Source organism: Parasteatoda tepidariorum, chromosome 2 (genome assembly GCF_982258835.1).
Source record: "Parasteatoda tepidariorum strain Cologne lab strain chromosome 2, Ptep-v5.0, whole genome shotgun sequence".
NCBI classification, from domain to species: domain Eukaryota; kingdom Metazoa; phylum Arthropoda; class Arachnida; order Araneae; family Theridiidae; genus Parasteatoda; species Parasteatoda tepidariorum.
In genome coordinates, this window is record NC_141756.1 from 127,118,709 (window position 1) to 127,138,119 (window position 19,411).

General features: G+C 30.4%; 1 protein-coding gene across 1 annotated transcript in view; it reads left to right on the forward strand.

Annotated features, from left to right (window-relative positions):
• The first annotated feature begins 6,348 nt into the window (after positions 1–6,348).
• Positions 6,349–19,411, forward strand: part of LOC107452575 (DC-STAMP domain-containing protein 2) — a 45,898-nt gene continuing 32,835 nt past the window's right edge. Inside the window, exons 1-5 of the mRNA XM_043052394.3 lie at positions 6,349–6,613; positions 10,020–10,255; positions 14,146–14,316; positions 16,982–17,083; positions 18,228–18,422. Of these exons, the coding sequence (XP_042908328.3) occupies positions 6,450–6,613; positions 10,020–10,255; positions 14,146–14,316; positions 16,982–17,083; positions 18,228–18,422 (868 nt within the window). The 5' untranslated portion in view covers positions 6,349–6,449. The remainder of the gene's footprint in view (positions 6,614–10,019; positions 10,256–14,145; positions 14,317–16,981; positions 17,084–18,227; positions 18,423–19,411) is intronic.

The window sequence follows — 19,411 nt, forward strand, 5'->3', positions numbered from 1 at the left end:
GTTGAAAAAAATCATTTGCCAATACTAATCCTAATTTCCGATTTTATCGCAAGGTGCTGTAATGAAATAGCCTCCAAAAGATTCTTTTAAGAGCCTGTTCATGGGCCCTCAATTAGAAATCTTTAAAAACAATATTTCAGACAAATAAAATTTTTGGGATTCCTTAAAGTTGAACAAAAAAATATATAATCTTTTTGGGAGCATTTTGCACATTCAAGATGTTTGATACTGTGTAATTTAATTTTGTACCCTTCAAGAATTGGATCTGTATCAAAATTAAAACTGTATACGTCGTGTGCACTATAATGCACATGATGTGTACTGTATTTATGTTTAAAATGTTATGAATTTTATTTTTCTTCAGTTTTCTAAAGCGCTTAAAAAATACTGACTTATGGATAGAAAATTGATTTTTATGGTTAAACTTAAAGCTAATATTTTTCAAAGAAAAATTAAAATATTTTTTAAAATTATATTTGAGAGTTTTGAATATAAAATATTTTTTCCTTCTTAATTTCATCCAAATGTTTTGTTACCATCACAGGGATGTAGCCAGAATTCTTTTTTTTTTTTCAAAGAGAGGATACAAAAATATGTGATATATATTTGTGTATATATATATACACACCACCCTATGAATGAAGGAATACCAATTAAATGGTTTATTCCCAATTTAAGTCTAATTTAAACTGTACAATGATTACCTATTTGAATGTTTATTTATTTTTTACTTTAATTTTCATTTTTTAAATTTTTTTTTATTTATTTTTTCTATTCATTAAATTTTTTTCCTATTATTCCATCCTAAAAATTAATTAAGAAAAGTTAATTAATTTTTCCTAATAAATTTTTATTAACCAGATTTTTTTCATAGATGAATTTGGACTGAAATGTAATTTGCTTCATATTTTTCCTACCAAATATATTTTTTTATAATTATTTTGTATGATTCAAGCTGTTAGCACGGTTTTTTCTTCTTAGCGAATTTTTGTTAAATTAGTATAACTATTTTTAATGCATTTTTTACTTTTGCTCCACGTCGGTAAGTTTACTTTTTGCTTTCTTTTATCTCGAACTCATTTTCAACTGCATTTTTATTTTTAGCGATGTAGACACATTCTAAAGAGTAATTTTTATCTTCGGATTCTTTATTTGGAAATATCGCATTTATCGAAAAGGAATATGTCCGGATGAAAAGCTTTACGTTTTCCCACTAAAAAATTTCATTTTATTATTATTCTTTAAGTATATATGTATATTCATTTTCCTTTTAGATTGGTAAGTAAGTGGTTAAAATTATGAAATAATAATGCAAATAGAATTTATTCCACAAGAAAAATCAAAGATGTGAGGGGAGAGTGTTTTTTAAAAAAGTAATTGTTTGAATTGTATTCTCTTTCATTTTTCAACATAAGTGAAAATAAAGAAATGTATATAGTGTATCGAGCTTAACTACTGAATTGCGCATTTATCGTTAAAGTAAATTTTAAGTTTTTTTTAAGCAAAAAAAGTTAATACCTCTGCAGTGCTATAATATTATGCAGTAAAGAGCGTTGTTTTGTTTATTCAATCGATAATTTAAGGTAAACGTAGTTTTAAAGCTTCATTTTTATTAAAAACTTGTTTATGAGATCCAACAAAAATTATAAATTGCTTTTAAATCCAAAGATAAGATAAATATATTACATTCCCCGAAGAATTAATGTATAATTATTTGATCAATTAAATAATTTTAATTTGTTAAAAATCTGAAGAAAAAAAGGATTTCTTAATCGTTTAAAGATTTTAAAAAGAAATCAATGAAAAAGTTGTGATCGCCTTATTATTATGATCACTGGTGCGGGTGCAAATGCTTTTTCTTTTCTGGATGGACTCCGATAAATGCCACACCATTTCAAATCATGAGTTGCAAAAACTGTCTCAATTGAATTTCATATCCTTCCCCTATGTACGTGTTTCACAAAAATACTTTTCCTTCTTCAGCATTCATATTTATATTGAAATCTGCCGTCAATCACAGTCATTATACGTTGATAATAAGAAAGAATATAAAAATACTTTGTTATTATGTAAATACATTAAAAATGCCTGCTAGTGAAAAGAAAAACAGCAGCGGTCGCCATAGCAACGCATGCAATGACGACGCATGCGCACTGTTTACTATGACTCTTGAACACAGTTAAAAAGTGTGGACGCCATTAAATCCAAACCAAGACCCATTTTACTAATGGATAATAAAAATTTCTTACTACATGAATCTACGATTTATGAAGAAAAAAAAAGGTTATGAAAAGCGAATGCGTTAAATTTATTATAAAATAAAATTTTATCTTCTAGCTGTCAATAATGCTGTTTGATTCTAACTTGTTTCATTTTGTAAAATACTTGACAGATTCATATTTGATACATTAAGTTTCGCAAGCAAGAATCCCTCCAAATTTATTATCTTAAAGAAAATCTGTGCTGTTTTCTCGCATGTTTCTGTAAAATGAAACAGGTGGTGGAATGTTCTAAAAGGAAAGGAAATGATTTTGAAGTAAACCTGCACTTAAAACTGCTCATAAGTTTATAGACGAACAACAAATTATGCTTTTTATGAAACGAGTTTATATTTTTTAATTAAAGTATATATTATCATTTAAAAATACAAATAAGTATTACTTATAAAAAATTTGAAGGAGAAATTTCCGTCTCTATTATAATAAAATTAAACCTTTCAGGTCGGGTTGATTAAAGCACCAGTCATGATATTGTAAAAGGGTCCATGTTTGACATTTAAATAGAGAAATTGGGAGGATGGGGAAAAAATCCCCTCTCTGCCCTTCAGACGATTTGCTTAGTGTTAAAACGAATTTTTATTTTTCGAGTTAGACCTCGCCTATTGTATCACCAATCTAATTTGCATATCCAGGGTATCTGCGCAACTGGAAAATCATGCATTTCGGTATTGAACAAAATTTGTCATGATTTTAACTATTTTTTTTAAAAAACAGAAGAAAAAAAATCATGGATTTAGGTCGCCGAAAAATCTAATTTTTAAAATGGAATCTACCCCCACCCCCAATTTCATGGTGTTCCGAGTATCTGAATTTGTAACAAAATCGCCACTCACAGTCATATTTTATTTAAATATAAAATGTTTTTATCATGTTCTTTAAAAACCACGGTGTTCTTTTCAAAAAATGAAACAAAAAGCATCATTTCTAGCGCGAATTATCATTTAAACTTCAAAATTTGTGTTATTATTTTTTATTTACTTTATCAATTTCAAATTCTAGCTGAAGCAAGCCAGTCATTGGCGAATTTTTTTAATTCCGAAATGAGAACAGAAAAATCAGGAGTATTACTTTCCTTTCCCGCGTACAAGAAAAGTATCTTTAGAATATAATTCTACAAAAAGAAAAAACCTTTTTTTCTTTTGTATTCTTTTCAGCTATTTTATTGCTTTTACTCTGTTTTTTAAATTTAAAATCTATAAATATGAAGATTAGTTTATCAGTTTTGGTTATTCCTATCGTTTAATGTTGTTATAGTGCTTTTTTAAATGTATTGTTGCGTTTTTGTGAGAGAAAATAGTACCAAGTCATAAAAAATTCTTGGAATGAGTCATGAATTTGAAAATGTTGCTGATATCTGTGTCTAGAACACCCTATTTCATTTTCAAAAAATATGGAAATAATAGATTCAGGAGATTTGCTTTCAACTACCGTTTCTCCCGTAGGTTCAAAAATCTTAGGGGTTTTCTGATTGTTTATAGCACGTGTGAAAAACCTAATTTGCATTTAAAAAGTTGTATTAAATTCTCTTATATACATAATTTGTCGGTCGTCACCGTTCATTCTTGGTGTGCTCTCACGGTACAGCGAGGGTTCTCGATAGGTCCTTCTTTGACTGTCGCCCATTGTGCCACTTACTCTTTGTATATTTTGAATGAAATATTTTAGATTCTTGCCCATCAAGGATTCTATATAATTCGGAAAACAATTATTTGAAACAATGGTTTAATTAAATATCATTTATGTTGATTATTAGTAATTTTTTATCCTTTGCTTGGTAAGTATTTTTAATTTTGAATGATTTAATTCAGCTCTTCTGTTTTTAAGTTACATATTGAAATTCATATCGAGATCTTACAATTATATAATTTTATTCTGTGGTTTGTTATTTTAAAGTAATGAAAGGATAATCTATGTATATATTATTTGAGAACAAAATTTTCAAACGAAAAACATTTCATTTTGGAATTCTCCGAATTTATTAAGCAGGTAAGTGTTATGATTTTTATAATAAAAATTCACTTGTAAATAATTTTTTTTTTTTTCTAATTTCAAGATAGTTCTGTACAGAATGATTTTCTACGTTTTATTTAGAACTTTAAGATTATAAAAAAAAACTATGAATTTTTTTATTTCAATATGAGGAATTTTTTTAAATTTTTTATCGTAAGCATTTTTAGTTTATAAATAATGATTTTTTTATTAAGACTTCAAATTATTTGATAAAAATTGTTATCGATTTTTTTTTTTTTGCAAAATTAAATGACATAACATAGTGTGTCTCTGTGTATTCCTTTTGCATATTTTAATGTTTGAAGTTCTATGATTCAGAAAAGTATGGAAGGTTATGCTTAAATAGACTTTTCATATTAGATCATTAAATTTAGTAGAAGGATTTCTCTGGGATTAGGTTTAAGAAGATAAGATACATATTTTTTTCCTGTTTATTTACAAATATTTTTCCGATGTGTTTTGGATATTCCTTCGCTTAAAAAAAAACTTCTATTTTACTTTTGCTTGCATAAGAAAGAATATCAAGCAGTTTTCTTTTTTAAATTTAATGAGCTACAATAAAGGAGCATTAATGCTCCGGTCCAACTGATGATCGTGTTGTTCTGTCAGCAGTCATTCGTATCAAATAACAACGTAGGTCGTTGCATTCGCGAATACTCCTCTGCGTTCTTATCTTTTCATTTAATGTTTGAAAAGTAATTAATTATGTGGCTCAGTTTTATTCAAAAAGGAGTTGACTTGCATTCCGTGTTGAGTTCGATTAACATCCGCTACTTCTACTTAAAGGACCACTTTCAACGTGGGTATGCTTTTCACATTAGTTTAAAAATTAAAATGTTAATGAAACAAATTATTACTTTGCATCAACAGAATGTTGCTTTATAAGACAATTTTATTAAAAGTTCAGTAGAAAAATACTAAAAATATTCATTCCCTTTAACTCTGGTGAGGCAAACATAAGCGTAGATACGTGAAGAAAGAAAGTTTTTAAGGCTGAACTTGATCTTGAAATGTTGTTAAACGTATGATCCAGTTCAGATTTGGTTAAGAGAGTCTAAAATAATCTATGCAAGAGAACATTTTAAATAAGATGTCAGCAAAGCCAGTGAATAACATGCGATTTCGTAAGAAATTATTTCATCATAAGATGTTGAATCATGACGGTTAACAATCCTCTCTTACATTTGGCCATATGAACTGAGACACATAAAGGTCAGCAAAAGTTGCGGTCATTGAAAACAAAGAATGTTATGGTAACCAAAAACTGAATTCTCAAACCAGCGATTCGATACCTTAACCGATTCATAATTGACCTCAAAGTAATACTTTTTCCCAAATCTATAGTGATTAGTTATCGCCACTATTTTTTTTTTTTTTTTACTGTGTATTGAACTAGAAGTGATTCTTTAAAGGTAAGAACTCGGGAAGCTTCACTAAAATAAATATTCAATTTTTCTCCACGATTAATGTTACATTTGTACCCAACTCTGACAAAAGTCAAAACATCTATAACTGCCAAAAATGCATTAAAGTGAAGAAAAATACAAATCTATTGTTTACGCAATTGAATGAAAAGAGATAAATAACTTCATGGTAAAAATATGAATTTTTGTTTGACATAAATTATCAAACACCATTTAATTTAAATGATCCAGTAATAAATAATATCTTACAGTTAATAAAGCATTTACCTTTAAAGATGCTATTTATTCTAAAAGTTATCTTGATAATTAAACCGCCTGTGTTTGGAACTCTTAATTCAAATTTTTTAAGTTCTGTTCGAGTACTATTTTTAGAGATTTGAAGAAAGAGTGTTATTCGAACACCATATTTCTCAAACCAAGTTTTTTTAATGATTTGTTATCTTAGGTAAAAGTTTGAAAAGCCCTTTAGTATTATAGTCAACAAAAAACATTATTTAGAATCTTAATCGTGAGAACGATGTCTATAATTAAATGTGTCGTCTAATAATAATAAAAGAAATTGAAAACAATATATATTTTTAGCTATTGTCATGTGAAGTTAAGCCTACTTAAATATTATTAGAAGTGATTTGCATTTCATTAAAATTATCTTTATATTAGTTGGGCTGTAAGAATTGTGGTTTTAATTTCCAATGTTGAATGAATAAGAACAAATTTTTATTTCTAGTTAAAAGTGATGAAGGTTTGGCAAGCGTTTAAAGTGTATAGAGCGGCCAAGAGATTTAAGAGAGCTAGAATGAATTCACTAAGAGTGAGTAGGGGGGAGAGAACTCGATATCCTTGGTACGAAGAATGCTGGACATGGATGATGGAATGTTGTCCAACTAATCGTCTTTTGAGGTATACATTTTCTAAAAGAATGAAATGATTATTTCCCTTTTTTCTCAAGTACATTTTGGTATTTTTTAATTATGAAAATGTGTAATACTTACTATAAAAAATCTGTTAGATCAGGGGTTTCCAACTTACATGTGGCCGGGGGCCGCAATTAAAAACACTCAAATGGCGGGCCGCAACTTTATCAAAATTTTATATAGAACTCTTTTATGTTTGAAGGAACATTAAATATTACTCTCAGATTTTTATCAAAGTTTTTTTAGTATTAAAAGCCAAATAACAAGCATTACAAATAATACTTGTTTCGTATCTTCTCTTAATCAGACACTTATTGACAAGTTTTTTTTTTCTTTTAATTCTGTGATAAATTAACATTTTTTCGACTTTTTAGGAATTAAAGAAACAAAAAAATTCTCGAGCATCTGTAATTAATTTTTTCTTTTCTTTCCCGCTCATGCGATGTTCAATTGAAGGAATTTTAATGAAAGATGATATTCATTCCCTCTTTTATGCGTTTTAAAATTTACAAATGTAAATAATTTCGTCCAAAATGAGTGGTTTCAAAAAGTTAAATGGAAGAATTTCTTCGAGAAAATTTCTGATATGCACATGCTAAATTATATTCACAAAATACAGAAAAAGAAAAAAAACTAAATAAAAAAGGGCAACATGTATGATTATTTTTGCATTTGAATAAATATTTTCTTGGATGCAAAACCTGAGAAATAAATGTTTTAGCACCGTTGGCATTGCACAGAAACGAAGAAATTAGGTTGTTTTAAACGAAAAAAAAGTATTTTAAACCCATATAAATTTTTTACCAAAATTGTCCGCAAAAAAAAAAACAACTAGTATATTTTAGTTCGCGGGCCACAAAAAAAGGCTTTGCGGGCCTCCAGCTGGAAACCACTGTGTTAGATTATCGGAATTACATTTGTACTAAAAGATAAAATCGAAAAAAAGTAGATGGAATTTTTTTTTTTTTTTGAAATTCATATTCGAAAATGAATCTGTAATTGATTTTGTAAATTAAAGAAATTTCAAAAATGAATAACCGTTTCTCTTAGATCTAAATATCAGCAAATGTTTTTGCTAAAAAGTGAGCAAACTTTTTCCTTCAGCGCAGAGACACCGGTGTTTCATGCCTTATTTCATAACCATAAATTATTAAAATGCTAAATATATTTTTCACTTAATTCGTTGCTATGTACACAACAAATATAGTGAACTCCCGGTTATAGTGAACAGAAGTTTCGGTCCATTGAAGGTTCACGGGGTTTGACCGTATATGTGCAGTTTCTTTCCAACAAGAGATGATGCAATTTCTTTCTGTTATACTTAAATAAGAATGTATAGAAATTCCCTCCCCCCTCAGAAAGCAGTGCTGTTAATTACTCTTATTGTTTAAGAAGCATTACTGAAGTTTATACTTATTTTCCATCATTCCACAGTGAGCCAGCATCCAAGGTTTCGTGGCCAAAATTAGTATTTCGATAAAAATTTGTTTCAAAATTTTGGCTTTTTTATTTAGGGATTTTCATGTGCAGGTAAACTGAATTGATAGTTGAAATTTTGAAATACACTAAAATTTCCCAAAAAAGCAAAATGGCGGCTGAAATATGGCGAGCAAAAATAAAAAAAGTACGTTTAAATAATTAAATAAAAGCGATGAAAATACAATGATTTTCGTAATTTTACATTAAAAATGAAAAGCAAATTATATTTCCGAAGTAATATTACAAAATAACGCAAATTAATTGCAAAATAACTCGAAAACATGAAGAAAAAAAAACATAATTTTTGTTTTTTGGTATATTTAGTTCACCTTTGCAATACGGGCAAAATGGGGCAGGTTTTTTCGAAAGAAGAAACAACAAAGAAGACAACAAAAAAAAGTTTAGCTAATTACCTCGTGGAACTTTTTGGAACAAAGTTTCGAAAGTCATTCAAACATTGTAAAATGTCAAATGATAAGATATAAACTATAAGTTTATCAAGAGTATTAACTAATCCAACTCATTGAAAAATTGTACTATCATTTCAGACTAATTACTCTCATACATATATGGCAGTACTTTTACTTTCGTTACTTGTACCGCCGGTACAAGTAAAAAGTACGTACTTTTACTTGTACTTCGTTACTTTTTAAATTTAGTACTTTTACTTGTACTTTCGTTACTTTTTTAGGGAAAAAGTACAAGTATTTGTAACGGAAATATCGAATGAAATCGTTACTTTTTTCTAAAACTCGATAAGCTTTCAAAAAAAAAAAAAGAAATTAAATTAGAAAAAAATGTTTATGTTCTTTTAATTTATAAAATTAATGTGCAATATATATGCATTCACAGCTAACTTCGTGTTTAAATACCTTCTGTTTCAACTTATACTGCACATTCAATTATTTTTTACTAGCTCAAAGTTCACAAAGCTATCTGAAACCCCGTGTTTGCTTTGTTTATGTTTGTGCTTTTAAAACGCTCTTCTAAAGAGTAAAACAATTTTAAATCAATGGTAATTTAAATAAATAAAAATAATAAACTAAAAATTAAAATCAATAGATAAAAATTTTTTTTCGTGCAAATCCGTAAAAAGTTTGATATTAAAATTATATTTGATTTTAAAATTACATTATATGATTATATTATAAAATTACATTATAATATTCTTCCGAATTTAAAAATAAATTAAATTAATAATAAATTAAATTAAATATCCATAACTTTCAAAATTAAAAATAATTAAATAAATAACAATTTTGCAAAAACATTAAAGAGCATAAGAATATTATTCAATAAAAGTTTAGGTTACTTTGAGTTTTCGATTTCCTAGAAATGTACTTTTAAATCGTTACTTTTTTTGTTTAGTACTTGTACTTTTACTTGTACTTTTTACTCGTTACTTTTTAAAATAAGAACTTTTTACTTTTTACTCGTTACTTTTTTTAAAAATACTTGTACTCTTACTCGTTACTTTTTAAATGTAACGTTGCCATATATGCTCTCATACAAATGTAACAGTAAGGTGAAACATATATGTCTGAAATAAAAATGTAAAAGTTAAATTTTAAAAAATTTTTTTAACATATTTTTCATTACATTGTACTCTTTTCGGTCCAAAAAGTAAATTATAATGTTTGGAATGATTATGAATACTTATAGTTTAGGCTATATTAAAACTGCATACACATATTTTAGTTGAAAATTTAATTTTTGACTTTTGGCCAAAGATCATGGCCTTCTGGTCCACAGTGCTATGCTATTAATACAAAATAACTTTGTTTAATAATTTGTTTATCAATACAAAATATATGAAGAAAAAAATATGAATTTGTTTAATCAAAATTCTGCGTCATAAAATGAGGAAACCCATTTGAAAATTGGTTTTTGAGTTTAATTTTTGGAAGTTGCAGGCGATTGTGCTCAAGTGGAACGATTGAAAATTTCACCTTGAAAAGTTGCTTTGGTTTTGGTGTCGGAGTGTTGTCAGCCACTGCAATGTTTTTCTTCTTTCTCAACCAATTGAATTGCAATCCTCGAATTACAAGTATCCTTTCTTGTTTGATTGGAGCTCTCTTCGCTAATGGTCTTGCATTCAGCCACGAATGCCGCTGTATGACCATGTTGGCAGTTCCACAATTATTTTCCAGTAAGTATCTCACAGTTTTATTGCAGGTTTAAATGCGATTCTTATAAGTGTAGAGTGTCTACCACTACAGAAATACAATTCACTTGTATGTAAGACATATTCTATGATGGGGTACATTTTCATAGAGGAAAGGTTGAGAGGGTCGATAACTACATTCCTCACATGGGTGACCTGGACGTGATGTGAACATGCCTACCTTGACGGAAACTCATACTTCGATGGATGGTCCATATTGAACAGTTGACTTGCGACTGCGACATTATCCACCTCCTAACGCTGTTGCTACTCAGTCTCGATCACACGCAACATCGGCCTGCATACACTCGACCACTATGGACAACACAGGAGCAATCACGACCCTTAACTTAATACAGCTCTCCCGGCCTCTCACAAAACAGCAATGAATCAACTAGTGGTATCCGATCATCGAATTCTATCACAGATTTAATTCTGGTGGGGGAGTACTGTAGTGTGTCTACCACTACAAAAATACAACTCTAATTCACTTGTATATAAGACATATTAACTCGATTCTATGATGGGGTACCTTTTCATAGATGATGGTTGACACGGTCAATAACTACTTTCCCCACACAGGCAATCAAATTAGAGTGGCCCAATGGCCTACCTATGTGGAGATTCGACTCCGTGGCTGGTCGTCCTCCATCTGGCTCGCACCGACCACAGTGCTTGCGCAAAATATCCTCACAGTCTTCTTGTCGCCAGGCAAATGATAGGAGATTTTTCTCGGTTTCCATGTAACACAAATGCGGATCATCCAAAAGGCAAATTTCTCCCGATCCAGTTCCCTTGTCTACTGGGTGGGATTCAAAATTACAAGAGTTGTTTCAACGACGGTGTGGGGAGAGTTGTTATCGACTATGTCAACTTTCATCTATGAAAAGGTACCTCATCATAGAATCAAGTTAACATGTCTTGGATACTAGGGAATTGGAATTGTGTTTCTGTTACACACTACAAACTGTTATAATATAAAGCAATCAAATTGGTTTTGATCTTTCTCACTGCTTTACTCTCTTATTTAATAACATTATTTTTTGTATTAATTTATAAACTTTCGATGTATACATGTAATAAAGTGCGTGTCTGTATGCCATGTAAACGGTGGACTCTAAGAATACGAAATTTGGTTACATGTAATTTTCATCCTCACACTTGTGCTTGACACCACCCTCCCACTCAGGGACCGATCAGGCCCACCAAATTTTCCGGGCCCCTTACAAGATATTTTTAAATTAAATTACTGAAGAGTAGTCCTAACAATGAAAAATAATCTATTGAATTGCAATAAAGGAAACGAAGTATATAAAAATATGACCAACGAAGCACGTCTTCAGGGGGTACCGGCCGCGGTAGCCATAAAACAAATCCTTTTCTATTGAGGGAGAAGCAAATGCCTAAAGTAACTCCCTCAGTACCCCGAAGGTTTTGTATAGAAGTCCAGGAAAAAACATGAAATACAAGGAACCAATTTAGGAAAGAAACTCAAACAAAATCATCAGAAAATGAAAACTCACTTTAACCAGGTCAAACATCGATTTCATAATCAAACCGAATGAAAAGGAAACACTTAAAACTAAGGAAAACAACGCCCTCTATTACAATGCGCAGATTGAAAAAAAAAAAAGAAGTCGATTAAAAGACACGTAACATATTAATAAAATGCTTAACTGGGGCTGCTCAGTCAAGACTTGAATTGCGCCCTGTTAAAAGAAAAAAATATAAAAAACTAGAATTCTTCAATCATTTTCTTAATTAAAAAATTAACATTACAAAAATTAAAAGAAAAATCGATCACAGCTTCTCGAAAACTTTCAACATTATTGCAAATATTTTTAATCCTAACCAATTGTGAAAAAACCAAATTTTTAAAAATTTTATTACACAAGTTAGTATTAAAGTTGCAGAAAAAAATTACCCTTTTCTTGAAATTTCTGCTGCTTTTAAGCGCGTTTTTTTTTTCAAAGAAGTTCTGTCGATTTAGAATTTAAAAAATTTTTTGTTTTCTTTTACTATTGAATTGCATGATTCAAGAGAAACATTCAAAGAAATTTTGCAAGCAGACAATTGAAGATTATTTTTCTAAGATAAAGTTTACGTATCTATAAATTAAAGCAAAATATAAAACAACAAAACAATGTTATATCAAAATAAAAATAATTTGGTGGCCACAAGCAATTGAAATCAGTGATTTTTGCTAAAAGTCACTGATTTTTTATTTAATACTGTTTGTTGTAACAGTGTTTTATTTAATACTTAAACCAACACAAAGCTAGCCCACCTTTCATTAGACTCTTCACTACTTTTTGGGGTCCTTCAGAAATTGTGGGCCCTAGGACCATGCCTAATGGGCCTAGGCGATAATCAGCCCTGATCGCAAGGAGTGGCTGGTCTGGGAGTAGGGGTTAGTGTAAGATTATGGTCACTTGGCGGGCCAGTGACCATGCATAAATTCCGCCAATGTGGGAACTTGGCAGCACATCACGCAAAAATATACCCTTTTTCTCTGCGCGAAATCGGAACTGCGAAATGATGAAGAAAGTTCACAATGAGGTGTTGTCCCTGTAACAGATTCATTACACTTCGGCAAAAAATTCGTTTAATTTCTTAAGACAAAAAAAAACAAAATTGTGTTTTATTACTATTAAATTCTAAATAAGATATAAAAATAATTAAAGTTGTTAAAATAACTGATTCTATAGCAGCAAATTTAATTAAATGTTCTAAAAAGCAACTTTTGATTTTAAAATTAATTCATTTTTATGATGTTTAAATATTAAACTCAATTTTTTTTTGGATGTGAAATAACATTTTTAAATGAAATTTTTGGTACTTTAAAAAATATGATGACTATACTTAAAAAATTGGTATTTCAAATTAATTATAAATAGAAATAGTATTTTATTTAAAGCAATTCATTTATTTTGAAATGAAATAAAAAACAAGAACTAAAAAAAATGAAAAATTAATATAGATTTCGTGTGTGTACTTTGCTTGTATGAGAACTCCACTTATACGATCATATTGAAGCGAAATAAAGTTAAAACAAAGTTTAAAATAAGAAATGTTACGTTTGGTGAAAATAAAAAATGTTTAACCCCTTCCTTCTCGCTCTCGTGAAAATGACGGGGTGAGGTTTCGCCCTCTATTTCTCTCTCCCGTGATATTTCCGGGCTGAAGTGTTCAGTAGTAAAGCGCCGATAGGTGTAATAAAAATGGTACATTCTAATTTAAAAAGTAACCGAGATATCGATATTTAATGTTTGTATCCAATATGAGTGTGATATTTGCTTGCTTAAAGCTCTATTTGATCAAGAAAAGAGTTTATTGGACGTACTTTAATATTCAATTATTTTCTATTCGCTAAGTCAGAGCAGTTTAAATAATCACCAAATATTAATTAATAGTATTAAAACTATATGCAGTTTTAATATCGATACTGTAGAAATAAGTGTCTTACTGACTATTGAAAGGGATATATATATATATACCGGAGAAATTTACTCGATAACAGTAAATTTTGACCATGAGTTGGCTGCGAGAAATAGCCGCTCGGCAAGTGATGTTAAATGTAGTTAATCTATACGAATTCCGCACCAGGCTCGCACCGACCATAGTGCTAACATAAAATATCCTCAGTGATAGAGGATCAAGGGGATAGTTTTATCAAAAAGCTTAGTTTGATCCAAGAGCTCCCTTGTTTTGTGTTGGGCTCAAAATTACTAGGTTACGGAGTTGAATATTAGTAGGCGTAAACCCAAAACTGGGTAGGCTGTTCAACGACGGTTATAAAATAAAATAAGTTATTATGATAAGTGAAAGCCCGTTTGACAGATGGGAAAATGAAGAGCATATTTACGTTCTTATAGGTCGTGGTCGCGTTGTCTTGCTGGCTTATACGTATATTCTCGTGATGAGTGGACCGACGAAGAATGCTTTACGAAACGCCAATATTCTAGTGAGCAGCCTCAACTGTGGACAAGAACTGGTCGTCAAGCAAACAAAGGCCATTCTTAAAGCCATCTTTGCACCACTCGTAGGTAATGCTCATACACAGGGTGTTCAAAAATATTTTTGATTTTTAATGAATCATGACGAATTTATCTGAAGAGTATAGAGTTATAATTGAAATTTTTGATGGTTTTCTGGTGATAGATCATCATTGATATAATGGTTTTTCATCCTAAACTTCCATGAAAATTCTCAGTTCTTCAAAATTGATCATCACCCCTTGACGCAACTTAATATTGGGCCAATATGAGCAAAACCAACATGTTTTTTTTTCTTCAATAAAAAACAAACTTACATATCATGAACCAACCTGTTTCCTTCATTTTTAAAATCCGTCTCAATTCTTGGGGGTACCACCATGACCAGGAATTGAATGTTGGCCCAGGACAATCAATGTTTAATAGTTCTAACAAAAAATGTGAATCAAAATAAACCAAAGATTATTTTATTAGTTTCCAACTTAATATCGGGTTGAGTGAAAAGTTTTCCACCGAGGGGCGTTACCTCTTCTCCAACAGCAGCCATTCCCGTAGTAGTTAATCTTTCTCCAAGCTGGCATTCCAAAGGCTGTTGTGTTTATCTATTATCGTGTGCACCAAAACAGCATTTCAAAATGGTCACGTGAACAGATCAGATGTACCATGAAATAAACTCGGTGCAACTGAATGCCACAAAAAAAAGTGTTTCTTATAATACAGTCAAAATTTGGTTTTGAAAGCTGGGAACATCGAAGATGAACCAAGTTCTTTTAAGGTTGATTGTGACCAGTTAAAGCAACAAGACAGAAATGTTTTTTCAACAGGCGTTAGAGCTTTGCTGTTTTTGTATGTATTGATCATTTTACTTCTTTTTTGGATGACATTTTTTTTTACTCAACATAATATTACCCATTGGCAAAATGGGTGTTGTTTTGGGTTTGATGGCGAGAGAACCTTATTTGGACGTCATCACACTTTTCAACTGTGCTCAAGCGTAATAGTAAACAGTGCGCATGCGTCGCTATGGCGACCCCTGCTGTTTGATAACTTTTTTTTAAAAAATTCTTTTTTTTTTTCAGTTTTAATTTTGTTATGCATTAAGTGGGTGAGTTTATTTTTTAGGTATGGGGCCAGAGAGATCCCATAAATACTTCTTGAGTTATGAATAAAAAAGAATTTCATCATTTGAACTATATTTTTGTTTTTATTGTTTTCATAAAAAATCAGAAATTCTAGGCTATAGTTCAAAGTGGATCGTTTTCAATATTAATTCAGGTGAATATCACACATAAAGAGGGTCCCAAACTGAGTGACTCTGTCCCTAAGGTTTCAGTTGAAACAAGAAAAGAAAAAAAAAACGATGCCATGGAATAAACTTACAGAGGCTGCACAAAAAATTAGACAACAACCATTTTGCCATAAGGGTAACCTGTGATCGCCTTTCGGTGATCACGATATTTTTTATAATTAAAATATACCAAAATATATATATTTTTAAATTAATTTCGTGTCAAAAGAAAATAAGGAGAAAACTTTAAATCAGAAAATTATTGGGTAATATTAGGAGACTGTTTTTATTGACACTCTTTAATGGAAATACCCATTTCGCTTTTTCCTACACCTAAAAAATGTTTTACATTTTAAAGCTGTTAGAATTAGTATAAACGTATATTCATTTTTTAAATTTCTATAATTGAAAAAGAAAGTAGGGTCAAAACTCTAAAATTTAAGAAAATTATCTCTTCTTATTTTTTGATGACCACCAGGATTGATCATCTCTCCTTGTTACAAATCATTCCAACTTTATGGATCAAAAAATGGTCTTTTGATCGCAAACGATTTCACCTCACTTGAATGGAAATATTATAACTGTTTTGTAATAATTAAGGCCCGGATTTTGATGACATTTGCATTTTTTTTGCATTTTTGGACATTTTTTGCCCTTTAGAGCATTTTTTTGGATTTATAGGGCATTTTTCATTAAATTTGTTGGCTTTTTTTGCATTTTAAAACATTTTTAAAATTTTTGTTAATTTTTTTTATTTTTTTATAATTTTTTATTATTACACTGGCTTCCAAACAGTGAAGAAAATCTCTAGGATATTAACTGGTGAAGCAACATCTTTTCAAATTGAAGATAAATTGTCAGTAAGTGAGACCTGACTTTTTCAAGTACGCACCAGTAACATCAGTAAACGTTGAAAGAAGCTTCTCCAGGTATAAAAATTTACTTTCAGACAAGAGACGCTCGTTTACATTTCAAAATATCAAAAAAATTTAATAATCCAATGTAATTCTGATATTTAGTAATATTATGAGATGGAAGTTGTTATATTCATTAAAGTTTCTATACAAAATGAAAATGTTTTGGAGTCAATATATTTTCCTTTTTTTGTTATTTTAGGATATAAAACATATTTTTCAAACTTTAATGAACGTAGAACAAGTATTGTATTGCTTTATATTTTTTGAAATGACTCATAATAATTTTAAAGAGTAAAACATTGTTTCAGTTCAATATTTTTACTTTATTTAAGTCATGTCATAAGGCATTTTTAGCGCAATTTCCGCATTTTTAAGGGCATTTTTAGCACTTTTTAAGGGCATTTTTTGCACTTTTTAAGGACATTAATTGGGATTTTTTAGGTCATCAAAATCCGGGCTCTAGTAATAATATTACTATTCAGAAGTTAATTATTATTCCCTTTCATTGCAGTTATTGTTGATGCCATGCGAGATATTTTAAAAGCTTTGAAATCTTTCGCTATCCAGGTAAAAGAAGCTTTCATCGCCATTCGTGATTTGTTTCTGGAAATCAGTGAGTTTTACAAATACTAAAATGAGTAGAAAGAAATATGAAGGAAAGGAATTCGAAACAATACTTCTGTATCGATAGTTCATATTAAAAATTTGTTACCCCTCCAATACAGGCGGGATTAAAAGGATGCGTATTTAAAAAAAACACGTTAATAAATCAATCTGCACAATTGAAGTAAAAATTTTGCAAGACTGAAGCGTTTTTTTTTAAAAGCTATGACAGAATAGAGAGTTATTATTACAAGAAAGAAGTTCCAAAGTATTGTTTCTGCATCCTTTTTATATTTGAGCTGTTGTTTTCAACGTTAGTATAATCTATATGAAAGGAATCTTATGCTTCTGGACTATAGTTCGTTCACCAGGAGTTGGCACTTGGCTCCACCTCTTCGGACGAAGAGTTCACTTCAACCCTTAATGCACGCCAAACGCAAACAGTGAATTATTTTTCAATCACCCACTTCGCTTTATCATCTGCTGTTATAACTTTCGTTACTCTAACTGATTAAATACAGTGTGGCGAGCCGCGATGGCTCAGGGGATAGAGCGTTCGCCTTCCAATGAGGTGAACCGGAGTTCGATCCCGGCAATGGCTGGTCGATGCGAATTCCACATCCGGCTTGCACCGACCACAGGGCTGACGTGAAATATCCTCAGTAATAGAGAGATCATGAGTCCCCTTGCCGTCAGGCTAACCGTGGGAAGTTCTCGTGGTCTTCCTCTCTATGTAAAGCAAATGTGGGTTAGCTCCATCAAAAAAGTCCTCCACGAAGGCAAATTTCTCCCGATTCTTGATCCAGGAGTTCCCTTGTCTTCTGGATTGGGTTCAAAATGACAAGGCTGCGGAGGTGAACATATTAGTAGTCATAAACCCATGAAATTGGGTCGGCTGTCCAACGACGGTTATAAAATATAGTGTGGCAAAATGGACGAACCATTTACTCAAAAGAGAGAAACATCATATAATGTTTCAAAAATGCACATAAAGATTGCATAATTGCTCAGGATCCCAAAAATAGCGTCGGACACTACGTGATGAAGGCGGAGCCAATTCCTGGTGAACGAACTATTGTTATGATACTTGTTTGTGTCTTTTATTTATGTTGTCTTTTTATTTATATTAAAAAATTGTTTTGTTTCTTTTTCAGTTGAGGCTATCAAGACAATATTCGAATGGCTTATGAGAATCGTGAGTGTGTGCAGTAGTCGGTATGGCAGCCCCTATAATCGGTGTTTGAGGGCTTTCGACGACGCTAAAGAAGATTGTATGGGTAAAATGGGCGCCTTCAGTTTTCTCTGCAACATAGTAAGCAGCGTGCAGTTCGTATGTGAAGTCGCAAGAAGTAAGACTACCTTTCTTCTTGGTCATAGCCCGTTTATATAGGGACCCTCTCTGAGGTATTAACTTGGAGGATTTTGTGACCCGATAGATTACTTTACCCCAGCCACCATGAACTAAAATGTAAATTGCTTTAGAAAATAAGTTTGGTACTTTTTGAAACTTGAACTAAAAAAAAATATCGACTCCTTAAAAATATTCTTTTCTTGCAAAAATAAAGCGAAGAAACTCGTGAATAGCCAACAGTAAGCAACATATCATGTTCAATTCAACATGCAATAATCATAACTAAGGCCCGGATTTTGATGACATTTGCATTTTTGGACATTTTTTTTCCTTTAGAGCATTTTTTGAGATTTATAGGGCATTTTCTTTAAAATTTTGGGGTGTATTTTGCATTTTAAAGCATTTTTTAAATTTTTTGTTAAATTTTTCTAATTTTTATTATCTTTTATAATTTTTTATTATTACAATGGCTTTCAAACAATGAAGAAAATTTCTAGGATACTAACAGGTGAAGCAACATCGTTTTAAATTGAAGAAGTATTGTCAGTAAGTGTGACCGTCCTTTTCAAGTACGCACCAATAACATCAGTAGACGTTGAAAGAAGCTTCTCCTGGTATAAAAATTTGCTTTCAGACAAGAGACGCTCGTTTACATTTCAAAATATTAAAAAAAAAATTAATAATCCACTGTAATTCTGATATTTAGTAATATTATGAGATGGAAGTTGTTATATTCATTTAAGTTTCTATACAAAATGAAAATGTTTTGGAGTCAATATATTTTCCTTTTTTTTTGTTATTTTTGGATATAAAACATATTTGTCAAACTTTAATGAACGTAGAACAAGTATTGCATTGCTTTATATTTTTTTAAACGACTCATAATAATTTTAAAGAGTAAAACATTGTTTCAGTTCAATATTTTTACTTCTATTAAGTCATGTCATAAGGCATTTTTAGCGCAATTTTCGCATTTTAAGGGCATTT